At 46.2% G+C, this 14,017-nt stretch overlaps 1 protein-coding gene across 1 annotated transcript in view; it reads right to left on the reverse strand.

The window, feature by feature from the left end:
* Positions 1 to 14,017, reverse strand: part of KIF25 (kinesin family member 25) — a 63,218-nt gene that overhangs the window by 25,065 nt on the left and 24,136 nt on the right. Inside the window, 1 exon segment of the mRNA XM_064361252.1 lies at positions 6,490 to 6,496. Within this exon segment, the coding sequence (XP_064217322.1) occupies positions 6,490 to 6,496 (7 nt within the window).

Genomic DNA, 14,017 nt, shown 5'->3' on the forward strand with positions numbered 1-14,017 from the left:
CTCCTCAATCTGCCACGGGCTGAGGGTTCAACACCCAAATCACTGCCTCTAAGGGCCCTTGATCGTGCGCGTGAGATGTAAGGTTTTCGTGTAGCTGAAGAAGTCACATCTCAGTCACCATCAGTTATAACTGGTGGAACTAAAACATCTGTTTGGGTTTTTTGTTTGTTTTTTTGACATGGAGCCTCGCTCTGTCGCCCAGGCTGGAGTGCAGTGGCGCGATCTCGGCTCACTGCAACCTCCACCTCCGGGTTTTAAGCAATTCTCCTGCCTCAGCCTCCCAAGTAGCTGGGATTACAGGCATGCGCCACAATGCCCAGCTAATTTTTTTGTATTTTTAGTACAGACAGGGTTTCACTATATTAGCCAGGCTGGTCTCAAACTCCTGGTCTTGTGATCCTCCTGCCTTGGCCTCCCAATGAGCTGAGATTACAGGTATGAGTCACTGTGCCTGGCTAAAACGTCTGTTTTAAAAACAAATTTTGATCTTGCTGGACTGTATTCTTCAATTATAGTGTGTGTAAGAGAAGCAAAGGCATTTTTCAGAAGAAATCTGAACTTAGTTTCACCCAAGCAAAGATGACCTAGCTTGGTTCCAGTTCTGAAGCAAAATGTGTACTCATGACAAAGCAGGGGTAATAAAAGAATTAAAACAATTCCAGTGGCGAACAACACACAGGCATTTGGTTTATTCCATAACAGTGTTTAGTGGATGACACCTGCACACCTTCTTTTTAGTTGTGTGTGTGTGTGTGTGTGTGTGTGTGTGTATCTGCAATAACAGGTCAAAGAAGTGGCCTATTTTGTAAAGACAAAAGCTGGAGATTCAACAGCTGTTTCTGGTTCTTGCTGCTGCTGTTTGTGGGCAGCTAGGTGAGCGCTGGGCGGGGCGATCGCGTGCGGCTGCGGGGTACTGGGGGGGCAGTCAGCGTTTGCGGGGGCACAGGGCGGGGCAGTCAGCGGCTGAGGGGGCACTGGGCGGGGCAGTCGGCGGCTGCGGGGGCACTGGGCGGGGCAGTCAGTGGCTGCGGAGGCACTGGGCGGGGCTGTCGGTGGCTGCGGGGGCACTGGGCGGGGCAGTCGCGGGGGGACTACGGGGCACTGGGCGGGGCGGTCGCGGGCGGCTGCGGGGGCACTGGGCGGGGCAGTCGCGGGGGGACTACGGGGCACTGGGCGGGGCGGTCGCGGGCGGCTGTGGGAGCATTATTGCATCTGGATTCTGTGAGGTCTCCGACGTGAAATGCTGATATGATCAGTGAACCTTTACCGTGTTGCCAAAGATGAAAGGCTGCAGGAAGCCCTGGCGTGCACCTGGATGGAGCAGTTCAGGAAGCAGTGACTGGACACCAGTCTCGGCCCCACGGTGCCGGGGGACAAAGCCTTGGCAGTGCCTCCGAGGCAGCCTTGGGTTGCTCACTGCTCCATGCCCGCTGCCAGAGTCCAGTCTAATGAAACAGCGCCCTGGCTTCCCCCAGCTGCCTCTGCCTCCAGTCCAGCACCCCTCCCACCTGTCCTTTATACCGTGGCTGTAGAAATCTTTCCCAAAAGCAAATTAGAAAAGAAGAAAGCAGATGAAGTCGCCGAAGCCAAAGAAAGAAAGTTAAGGGGTGGGGAGTGGGTGACGCAGAATGTCACCTGTTGCCGAGAGGTCGCTGGAGTCCTTATTTCAAATTCTTGATTGGATCTGGCAGACTGGGGGGCCACTTGTTACCATAGTTTGTATCCAGTTTCCTAGGATGACTCTTGAGAGAACGGGTGGGAATGCAGATGCGCCCGCGGTGGCTCTGGCAATGCCGGGAGGGGCCGCTGGTGGCCGTGGGGCCATCCATGGTCTCTGTCCAGCACAGCAGCGATTGCCAGGGTGTGGCAGCTGCGCGCGCCTGCGCTCCTACACAGCTTTATCATGGAAGAAGCTTATGTCTCCACTGAGTATTTGCTGGGCAGTTACCGTGTCCCAGAATCTGTTTGGGGACCTGCACGTTCTTCATGATAATGTGGCCTCCCCTATGCCAGAAGCAGCTCTTCAGTCCTTTCGCACTCAAGACACCAAAGCAAAAGCTCTGACATCCCCCAGGACCAGGCTCCCGACCTCGCCGCGAGAGCAGACCTCCCACTTCCCAATCCAGCCGCCGGCCGAGGCCCCGTGCTCCTTTCTCGTGGCATAGTTTCATTTTTCTGTTGTCCACTGAGGTACTGCTCCTTGATACTATGCCAGAATGTAATCCTAGTGCTCCCGTACGAACGCACGGGAATGCACACCCCAAAGCATTTCACTGCTGTTTTCAAATGTCCAAGTTTTAACCACAAAGAAAAGCACATGAAAAACACAAAGGGCCACGATGTCTGACCCGGAAGTTTAAGGGCCCCATACGAGAAACATGCTAAGCCGCAAAAACAAGCCTGAGTCCAAAAGGTCCCCGTCTGTTCAGAACTTCATTCCAGTGTGAGCTTCAAGTTTAAACGTCTGAAACTATTCCACAGTGCAGTTTAGTTTTTCCACACAGCTTAAATGCCTTCCTGCCTGTCCAAAAACCCTCCTCACTCATGCTGCTAACACCCCTGGATCTCACAGGAAGGATTCATTTCCCTCGGCTTTTTAATCAACTTCCTTTTATCCAAATTTCCAGGCTCTTGACAGCATCCTTCTTTTCAAGATGGGACTGCCCATCTGGAGCCATTTCCCTGAAGAGAGGCTGCACACACGCCTGCAGGGGGACGCCGTGGCACCTGCCTCAGGAATCGCAAGGTTCCCACGAAACAGCCTGTGAAAAGCACCTGGCTGAGAGTCTGCAGTCAGTACAGGCTGTTCTCTTTACATTTACCTGCTTTAGCATCTATTTTTAATTTATATCCAATTTCCTAGGATAACTTTAAAAGCATTTAGGGCATAACATTCTTTGTCATCAAATTTTAGAGCTAAAAGTGCTTTTAATTCACCCTCTCCATTTTAAAGAAAGAAATCTGAGATGAAGCGGGAAAAGCGTGAAACGAGAATCCTAAATTGAAAGGAGAATCTGAAGTTTTCACGCTGAATGTCATTCAAGAATCTCCGCTTCGACCTGTGACTGTGGCAAAGGGTGGTCCCGGGCTTGAGGGCTTGCAGGTGGGAGGAAAGTTAGCGGGATGGAAGTGCAGGGCCCATGCCATGAGGAGACGGCAGCCCGGGGCTCTCCCACAGCTCTGCCGCCCCCGCAGGCTGCTCCCTGGGCTCCTGGGGAATTATTCCTGCCTATAGGGAAGGCTGAACCCAGGAAACCGTTTCTAGCCTGCACCCTCCAATGGCACCTGCACATGGGCACAGGGCACTTCCTTTCTGAAGTATCCGTTAGCACTAACTTCTACTGCTTATTACTGAACTAACGAGGACTCACAGGACGAATGTCCATTTCCTTGTGTTGTAACAAAAAAAGGTGGAAGAATGTATTTGTTATTATCTTCGTGTGTCACTAATAAATGTTATCATGCCACCTGAGGCCTGCTATGATGTAACTTCACCGAGTCTCTGATTCCTTAATTTAGGTTAAATTAAGTACTCATGAAACAAGAAAACATGAGGAAGCTTTGCTATGAGAAAACTGGATTCCCAGGGACATTATGCAAAAGTGGATCATTTTCCAAACAAGACACAGAAGCAGTCCCCACTGTGCATGCCACACACGCGACAGACCCCGGCAAGAGCAAACGTGGCTTCGGAAAGCACAGGTGCCTTTTCTGGAAAGCGTGCATTCAGAAGCAGGTGATGACAGGTCGTTTCTGTCCAATCAGCTTCCAGGGTAAGAATAACTGATTGGTGAAAGAAGAAAATAAAATATAAGGAGTTGACGTAAACTGCTAGAAACCGAAGGACAGTTTCTTCCTTAAATCCTTGTACCCCCTAGGAAAAAAAATCCAAGTCTTTCTCTGACTATGAGTCTGTAAAAGCGACACAGATGTGGCATTATCACAATTTTAAATTCTTTACAATTGGTTCATATTGGCCAGGTGCGGTGGCTCACACCTGTAATCCCAGCACTTTGGGAGGCGGAGGTAGAGGTGGGCGGATCATCTGAGGTCGGGAGTTTGAGACCAGCCTAGCCAACCTGGTGAAACCCCGTCTCACTAAAAATACAAAATTAGCCAGGCATGATGGCACATGCCTGTGATCCCAGCTACTTGGGAGGCTGAGGCAGGAGAATTGCTTGAACCCAGGAGGCAGAGGTTATGGTGAGCTGAGATCGTGTCATTGCACTCCAGCCTGGGCAATAGAGTAAGACTTCGTCTCAAAAAAACAGAAAGCAAAAAACAAAAAACAATTGGTTCATATTTGTGGAACTGAACGTAGACCCTGAAAGAGCTCCTTTCAGACCCAGAATTTGAGGACTGGAAAGAACAGATCTTCAGCAGGCCTGGGGAAGTCCTGTGACCAAGGCCACACACACAGCCTACAGTTCAATTTCCCTCGTACCTCACCAGTCACAGCACAGGTCCCAGGCATGGATGAGACCAGCATCATGGAATGAGTTAGGAGTGCGCGTTTCATTAGTTTATTCACTCAGGTGACAGATACTATCGAGAAGGGACCCTGCCGGACCCTGCCTTGAGTCTGCGTGGTGAATGAGGAGACAGAAGTCCGGCCCTGCTGAGGCTTACAGTCTAGTGACTGGAACAAATCAGCCCACAGACAAGTACATTAAATACCATTAAGTACCTTGAGGGAAAATAGAGATGCGATAAGATTGCAAAAGGGCGTGGCTTAGTTTAGACTGTGACACCAAGAAGCCTTGTGGAGGAAGTGGGCTTCACCCTGAAAACTGAAAGGTGGGGGCAAATGAGGTGAGAGAGGCAGAGAGGAAGGGCAGCTGAGCAGAGGGAAGGGGGTCTGCAAAGTCTCCAAGGCAGGGACAAGGCCGCAGGACAGGATGGAGAGGCGGACAGAGGTCGGATGCCAGGAGGGGAGATGCGTTTCCTTAACCTCCTCTAGATGCCCTGAAGAATTCCAAGCCAGGAGGTGAGCTGCTGCAGTGCGGGATCACTCCTCACTGGCGACTGGATCAACAGTCCCATCCGGGAGGCCGGGAGCAGCCCCAGGAGGTGCGCGGGGCCTGGGCAGCGATGGGGAGGAAAATGGGGATACCTTAGACACACCCGAGAAAGATTTTTACTGCAGAATTGACAAGACGTGGTGAAGGATTAAACGAGGCCACACTTAACGGTGACCCAAGTTTCTGGCATGAAAAGGCAGGTGGATGGAGCTGCCTCTTGCTGAGCAGAGGAAGACAAGAGGAGCTGATCTAAAGAAGAAAACAAGAATTCAGCTTGTAGGTTCTAGGTGTGAGACATAAGCCACGCACACACGTCCAGTAGGTAGTGAGACACGGGAATTTGAAACTCTGAAAAGACACCGGAGTTGCTGATCTGCTTTTAGTCCACACAACAACTGCTCCTTACACCCACAGAGTGAGGGACTCTCCCAGAGGCAGAAACAAAGCACCCAGGAGGCACCGCACATCTGCACGCTCCCAGCACATCTGTGCGCTCTGTGCGAGCCGAGGCTGCTTGCTGTGGATATCAGCAGTCCTGCTGATGGTAGTTCAGGGCCCGGTGAACCTGAGTTAAAAAAGAACCAGTAATGAATTAAGGACCATGCAGTTTCACCATCAAAAATTTTGTCTTGGGTGTATCAAATCTATCAATCCTGCCAACTGCCACTACAAAAGCATACAAAATATGCTTTACATCGGCTGCAAATAGCTAAGTAAGTGTCATTTGACCCACAGGCTCTGCTGACTATATTCAGAAATTCGACTTAGTAACTGTCAAACTTAACAATAAGGGAGAATCACAGACCAACAAAGACAGTTCAACCCGAACTTGATACAGAGCCAGAAATGTGTTCTCTCATGTCGGATTATCAACTCAGTGGATATAAATTAAATAAAAAAATAAATAGCCTTTAAGACAGCCGCCAGGAACCAGAGCAGCAAGCCAGATTCTCCGAGATTGACTTTATTAATAGATGGAATCCGAAACGATTAAACGCTGAATTAGATTGCAAATGGAAATGAAATGCCGCGTTACCCATCCAATGTAAACTCAAACTCTCTTTAGACTTTGGAAATACAAACATAATGTGGGAGCCAAGAATCACAAGGTCACAAAACGGATCACTTGCTTTCTCAGCAGATTTGATGGCATGAAGCCCTTAACGAGCAGGCCTATCAAATTCAAACGCAGCATCTTGGATTATACTGATTAAAAAATATATATATATATATTTATATATATATATATATAATCCAAAATGCCCCAATAAAATTGTATTCTATTTTGACGGGTAAGATGGAAAACCTCAAATATCTGAATCTGAAGATGCAATGGAACTTTGGCAGGAACGGGAGAGGACTGCCCAGAGAATGAATAAAGGAACAGGGAATGGTAACAGCAAACGCAGCATGTTAATAATCCTAACAAGGCCTCCCCAGAGCGGCGGCCAGGCCTCAGCCTCGGGACGCGTTTCCTCACTGAAACACTCCTCCAGATTCACCAGGAGGCACACAGGCCATGGGCAGTGTAGAAAGGCAATTACTAGATAGGCCTCGGTGTGTTCACTTATAAAAGGAGAGGATTGATAAGGTCCTGTTAACTGCAAGTCCTGGTCTTGAAGATTTCATCTGTCTCCTTTTGTTTGACTCAGTAATACCGGTGCTTAAGGCATCAAGTGAGATAAAGAAAATATTTGCACGGTGGGAGTGAAGTAAGCAGGACACTGAGGAGACACAGCTGGTGCTCAGCTCCCTCTGCCCAAGAAAGGACCAAGGCAGTGACTACATAGCCAAGCTCTGACTGTGTGGAAGGAAGAGCTAAGATCTGGCCAGAGTGTGCACGCAGCATAGGAGCGGAGAGGCCCCTGTATTGATTGGAAGTCCAGGAGAGCTGAGTATACAGGCATCTGGCTGCTGCAGCCCCATCTCCCCTGCCTGGATCAGATCTGCCTGGAGTCAGGAGGGACTTCTCCTTGCAGGGAAAAGGGAAATGGCAGATCCCCATTGGGCCCTTGTCACCACAGAAATCACCCACAGTTCTTACAGCAGGGGAATCCTGCAGTCTTCACAAGCCCTGAGCCATTTGGGAGTGGCAGGGAATTCACACAGCTCCATCGCCCCAGATTAGGAGTATAGGTGTGCCGTGCTCACCCCCAGCCACCCTGTGAGCCAAGCTGTTGCAGCACCGTGCCATCTTGAGACCAGAGCCACCTCTGGAGCATGCCCTGCTCTGGGGTCAGAAGCCATGGCCGTCCTCTAGCCCTGGAGTTCCCTCCCCATGATGACAAGCCTAGACGGGTGGCTGAACGTCACAAGCCCAGCTGCATGGAGCCTTGGTCCAGGATCGGCTGTGACTCTGGCCTTGCACAGCAGGGAAACCAACCCTCATCACTGCCCCCACCAGCTAGAGGAGTAGCCTGGCAGTCCCACCCACAGCAACCCTGCCCTGGAGTTAGCCAAGCTGCTGCTCACCCTTCCCCAAGCAGGAGAGGCCCCTGAGCCTCCTAGTGGCTGATACACCTCCAGGCCAAAAGAGGAGCTGTGCACCTGTACTCAGGACCTGAGAAACAGCCCCACAGTACCCCTACCACCAACAGACATGCCCTTGACTGGCCCAACAGCTGTGTGTCCCCAGTAAGAGCCTGAGAAATAGCCCCTTGCACCATCATCAGTGGGCATATCCCCAAACCAGCCATGCAGCCTTGCACCTTTACCCCAGACTCAAGAAACAGCCACACAGGTCACCCCTGGCAGATATACCCCAGGCCAGCTGAGCAAACATGGGCCCTTGTCCCAGGCCTGAGAAGCAGCCCTGTGGGCCACCCCTGGCAAATAGCCCCCCAGGCCAGCCAAGCAGCCATGCAGCTGTGGCCCAGACACGGGAAACAGCCCCTTGAAGTGGCCCCAGCAGACACATCCCAGACCAGCTGAGCAGCCTTGCATCTGTGTCCTGGATCACAGAAACAACCTCATAGGTCACTCCTGGCAGACACACTCCCTGGCCACCTAAGCAACTGTGTGCCCACACTTCTGGCCAGAGGAACAGCCATGTGGCTCCAAGACCAATGAGCCAGACTCCATGTTGGGTGACCTACTGTGTGCCTATGTGTACCCCCAACTTGATTTATGGCCTGAGAGACTACCCTTGGAAAAGCCACATCACTATTGCCACAGACTCCCTCATTATAGGCCATTGAGAAACTAACAAACACCTCTAGTGTGGATTACAGCTAAAGGAACTGCATGGACATTACATTACTGTGTCCACCTAGAACCATGCACCCCAAGTCTTTCCTCCTGAAACCTACTCCATAAAACTGGAAGACACAATTTTTCCACCAGATGCATAGAAGTCAATGTCAGGGACATAGCAACCATGAAAAAGGAGGGAAATAATGTAACCTCCAAAGGGAAGTAATAATCCTCTAGCAACAGACCCCAATTATAAGGAAATATATGAAATGCCAGAAAAAGAGTTCAAAATAACAATCTTAAGGAAACTCGGTGAGATACAAGAAAATACAATTCAATGAACATAGGAAAACAATTCATAATTTGAATGAGAAATTCAATAAAGAGAATTATAAAAAATAAATCTTAGAGCTAAAGAATTCGATGAAATATATGATACAATAGAGAAATAAAAATTTTATTTCATTGAAATAAAAAATATAATAGAGAGCTTCAACAACAGACTAGACTAAATAGGAGGAAAACAATTCTGAACTTGAAGACAGGTCTTTCAAAATAGCACAGGCAGACAGAGGGAGAGAGAAAGAATAAAAAATAATGAAGAAAGGCCACAAGATTCATGCAACAGCATTAAGTGAATCAATATTTGTATTGTGGGCATTCCAGAAAGAGAAGAGAAAAGCTGAGGAAAATATGTTTAATAATAATATAGCATAAAACTTCCCAAGTCTTGTGAAAGAAATGGACATATAGGTCCAGGAAGCTCGAAGAACCCCCATGCAGGTCCTCTCCAAGGCACATTGTAGTCAAATTGTCAAAAGTCAAATAATTTTAAAAGCAGCAAAAGAAAAGCATTAAGTCACATATAAGTCCATTAAACCAACAGTAGATTTCTCAGCAGAGACTTTGCAGGCCAAGAAAGAGTGGGATAATATAGTAAAAGTACTGACTAAAAGAAAAAATAATTCAGCTAATAATATTATAACCAGCAAAGCTATCCTTCAGAAACAAAGGAAAATAAAATCTTTCACAGACAAGTAAAAACTAAAAGAATTCATTACCACAAAACCAGACTTACAAGAAATACTCCAAGATGTCTTACATCTGGAAGTGAAAAGACAACAACTACCATCATAAAAAAAAATACAAAACTATAAAACTCACTTGTATAGCCAATGCACAAAGAAAGCAAAAGGAATCAAACTCATTACAGAAAACCACCTAAATGCAAAAGATAACAATGAGAGGAAGTAAGAAACAAAGGATATATAAAACAATCAAAAAGCAGTCAATAAAATGACGAGAGTAAGTCCTCACTTATTAATAATAACCTTGAATGTAAACAAATTAAATTTCCCACTTAAAAGATACAGACTGGCTGAATAAAGACCAAGACCGAACTATATACCGTCTACAAGAAACTCACCTCACCTCACCTGTAAAAAGACACATAGACTGAAAGTGAAGGGATGGAAAAAAATATTCCAATCAAAAAGAAACCAAAAGCAATCAGGAGTAGCCTTCCTTATGTAAGACAAAACAGACTTCAAGTTAAAAGCTGTAAGAAGAGGATAAGAGGACATCATACAATAAGGGATCAATTCAGCAAGAGAATATAACAATTGTAAACATCTTTTCACTCTCTGTATAAAGCAAATATTATTAGATCTAAAGGGTAAGACAGTAATTACTGAGGACTTCAACAACCTACTCTCATCATTGGACAGATCGTCTAGACATAAAATCAATAAAGAAACATTGGATTTAAACTATTCCATAAGCCAAATGGACCTAGCAGACCCTTACAGAACATTTCACTCAATCAGCTACAGAATACGTTTGTTTTTCATCAGCACATGGAACATTCTTCAGGATTGACCACACATTAGAACACAAAACAAGTCTCAACAATTTTTTGTTTTTGTTTTTGTTTGTTTGTTTGTTTTTGGCGTTTTGTTTTGTTTTGAGATGGAGTTTTGCTCTAGTTGTCTAGGCTGAAGTACCATGGTGCAATCTCGGCTCACTGTAATGCCCACCTCTCAGGTTCAAGCAGTTCTCCTACCTCAGCCTCCCAAGTAGCTGGGATTACAGGCATGCACCACCATGCCTGGCTAATTTTTTGTATTTTTAGTAGAGACGTTCAGGCTGGTCTTGAACTCCCAATCTCAGGTGATCCACCCACCCCAGCTTCCCAAAGTGCTGTGATTGCAGGAGTGAGCCATGTGTCCAGCCTAACATTTTTTTTTTAATCAAAATCACATCTCATATATGACCATAACAGAATAAAAGTCCACATCAATAACAAGAGGAACATTTGAAAATATACAAATGCATCAAAATCACGCTACATACTCTTGAATGACCAAAGAATGAAAGAGGAAATTATGAAAATTTAAAATTCTTCAAAACAAATTAAAATAGAAACATATCATACCAAAACATATGGGACATGGCAAAAGCAGTATTAAGAGGTAAGTCTGTAGCAATAAATGCTTACATTAAAAACCTAGAAAGATTTAAAAGAAATGACATTATGATGCACCTCAAGGAACTATAAAAGAACAAATCAAACCCAAAATTAATAGAAGAAAATTAAGATCAACAATAATTCAGTAAAGTTGCAGAATATAAAATTAAGATGCAAAAATCAGTATTATTTATATGAACAATGAACTAAATAAAAAATAAATTTAAAACACACTCCCATTTATATACAATAGCTGCAAAATATTTAAAATACCTAGGAATAAATTTAACCAAGGAGGTGAAAACCCTCTAAAAGGGTAATTATAAAACGCTAACAAAAAACTGAAGGGGATGCAAACACATAGAAAAACACCACATGCTCAAGGATTGGAAGAATTAAAATTGTTAAAATGACAACACTACCCAAAGCAATCCAGAGATTCGATGCAATCCTTATCAAAACACCAATGACATTTTTCACAGAAATTGAAAAAAATCTAAAATTTGTATGGAACCACAAAAGATTCCAAATGGCCAAAGAAATGCTGAGAAGAAAGAACAAAGCTGGAGGAATCACACTACCTGCTCTCAAAATATACTACAAAGCTGTAGTGACCAAAATAGCATGGCACTGGCATAAAAACACATAGACAGAATAGAGAATCCAGAAATTAACCCACATATCTACAGCAAACTGATTTTTTTATGAAGATGCCGGGAACAGTCATTGAGGAAAGGATGGTCTCTTCAATAAATGGTACTAGAAAAAGTGGCTATCCATATACAGAAGAATGAAACTAGACCCTCGCTTCTTACACTATACAGAAATTAACTCAAAATGGGTCAACGGCCTAAATGTGAGACCCAAAGTGATTAAACAACTGGAAGAAAACCTGTAGGGGAAATGCTTCAGGAAAAGATTTTATGGGAATCTTTTTTGGCTTCAAGGAAGAAATTCCTTCATAAGGTAGGCCAAATCCATACAGTATTTGGACAGATGTAAACTAAAGAGAATGTTCCATCTCAGGCCATTTAAGGTAATCATATACATCTGTCTATAAAATCACCATGTTGTAGATGCTGAATGCATACAATTTTTGTCAGTTTTACCTAAATGAAGCTAAATAAATCAATCAATAGCTAATAATTTAATAATTTTAAAAGTTTTTTTTTTCCAGGGACATAGTAAGAGCAATTTTAAGATACAGCTTTAACATTTTTCTTGGCCTCTTTTAAAAATATAAAGCTATCAATCCATTAACTAAAAATACTTTTAAAAAAAGAGTTTCTAAAGTTTACAATACGTGACCATCATCAGACTGATGCAGGTGACCGCCCTTGTAGAAGAGCAAAGAGACATATGGTAATCAGCAGGACACAAAATCATCTTCCAAAAGCCCAGTGTGACCGACATGTCCTGAGGCTTTCATGTTAATTCAGAATTACCAATCTTAGTGAGGTGTTTAGCATTTCATATGCTTTTTAAATTCATTCTGCGATCACCGTAATAAGCTAAATGAAGGAGAAGCCCAGCATTTTTTAACTGTTCTCACTGGGGACTTTTTAACATACCCAGAAGTGGAGGAAACAGCATCGCGCGTCCTCAGGTGCAATCGTCCTGCACCGAAAGCGGTTCCCATTCAGCCAGTCTTTCTTGTTTTACAGATACTCCTGCACAACCACCTCCCGTTCCTCAGCAAACTTTACGTTCAAAACCAGAAAACTGATCATTTTGTCTGTAAGTACTATAGTCTGCATTTTTAAGTGATAAGAGCATTTTTAAAGCACAAATGGCCAGGTGTGGTGGCTGACATCTGTAATCCTAACTTTGGAGGCAAAGGCAGGAAAATCACGTGAGCCAGGAGTTCAGGACTAGCCTGGGCAACAGTGAGACTCCCCCACCATCTTCCCCTGTCTCTAAAAAGAAATTATAGAATACAATCACCATGTCATTCATCACACCTTATCAAATTAATGTCACATGGAGAGTGGCAGAATATGTCACCCTAAAATAAGCCACTTTGGCATGAGGATTATCTTTACTTAAAGGCTCAAGATGCAGGAGGCTCATGCAGAGTGCTCGGATTTCCCCAATTCCTCCCGCACTGAAGACAGGACCTGACCCTCCCTGTGAGAGCTCCCAAGCTGGGCCAGGGGCAGAGCGGGACCTGACCCTCTCCGTGAGAGCCCCCTCGCTGGGCCAGGGGCAGAGCGGGACCTGACCCTCCCCATGAGAGCCCCCTCGCTGGACCAGAGGCAATGCCCATTCTCATCAGTAGATGGGGTCTGTGATGGGTAATACTGAGGAGTGTCAACTTGATTGTCAGATTAAAACATACAAAGTATTGATCCTGGGTTTGTCTGTGAGGCTGTTGCCAAAGCAAATGAACATTAGAGTCAGTGGCTGGGAAAGGCAGGCCCACCCTTACTCGGGGTGGGCACCATGTAATCGGCTGACAGCTGAATATAGAGCCTGCAGGAGAATGTGAAGAGAGACAGGCCTTCTCCCATGCTGGAGGCTTCCGGCCCTTGAACATCGCACTCCAAGTCCTTCAGTTCTGGAACTTGGACTGGCTCTCCTTGCTCCTCAGCCTGCAGATGGCTATTATGAGACCTTGTGATTGTGTGAGTTAGTACCTAATAAACTCTCCTTTACACATACATGTCTATTTCACTAGTTCTGCACAGACACACCTGTTAACACAGCCCTTGCCTTCCCTCCAACTCCCATCTTGTTGGGTGGCTTGTCCACAGTGGCCTCTGCCCAGCCCCGCATGGCAGCGTGCAGGCTGTGCCACTCCTTGAGTCTCATTGCCTGGGAGGCTCTGTGTCAGGCAGACCTCACATAAGAGTCCACGCTCTTCCCATCAACCTGCCTGAGGCCAGTTTCATGCTCAGGCCCCGTCAGGGACCCTAGGAGGGCAGAGGAGAAGGTTCGACCCCCACACACTCAGGACACATTTGGACTTCCCCCAGTGTCCCAATAATGCCAGGCTCCAAACCAGGATGCGCGGGGGCTGACTCATGTCATTCTACTGTGTCCTCGTTCCGTTAGAACAAAGCCATCATTAGAGAAAGCGGGCAGTCTGCTCTGGGAAGCGTCCTCGTTCTGGATTTGGCAGATGGTTTTCTCTCCTGTAAAATGATCGTCCTCGAGAAGTGCCTCATCAGTCCCGCCCTGTCCCGCCCACCGCACCCATCGAGGGACACCACGTCTCTGCACCCCAACCTCAGGGAAGCCGAGAGTGTTTAGAGGGTTTGAGGCGGCTCCTGAACCCCCATCGTGAAGATCCCACCAACCCTCGACCAGCGTCCTCCGAGGAACCTGGACTCATTCT

The sequence above is a fragment of the Aotus nancymaae genome, unplaced genomic scaffold, assembly GCF_030222135.1.
Source record: "Aotus nancymaae isolate 86718 unplaced genomic scaffold, 86718_ANA_hifiasm-v0.15.2.pri h1tg000040l, whole genome shotgun sequence".
Taxonomy (NCBI): Eukaryota; Metazoa; Chordata; class Mammalia; order Primates; family Aotidae; genus Aotus; species Aotus nancymaae.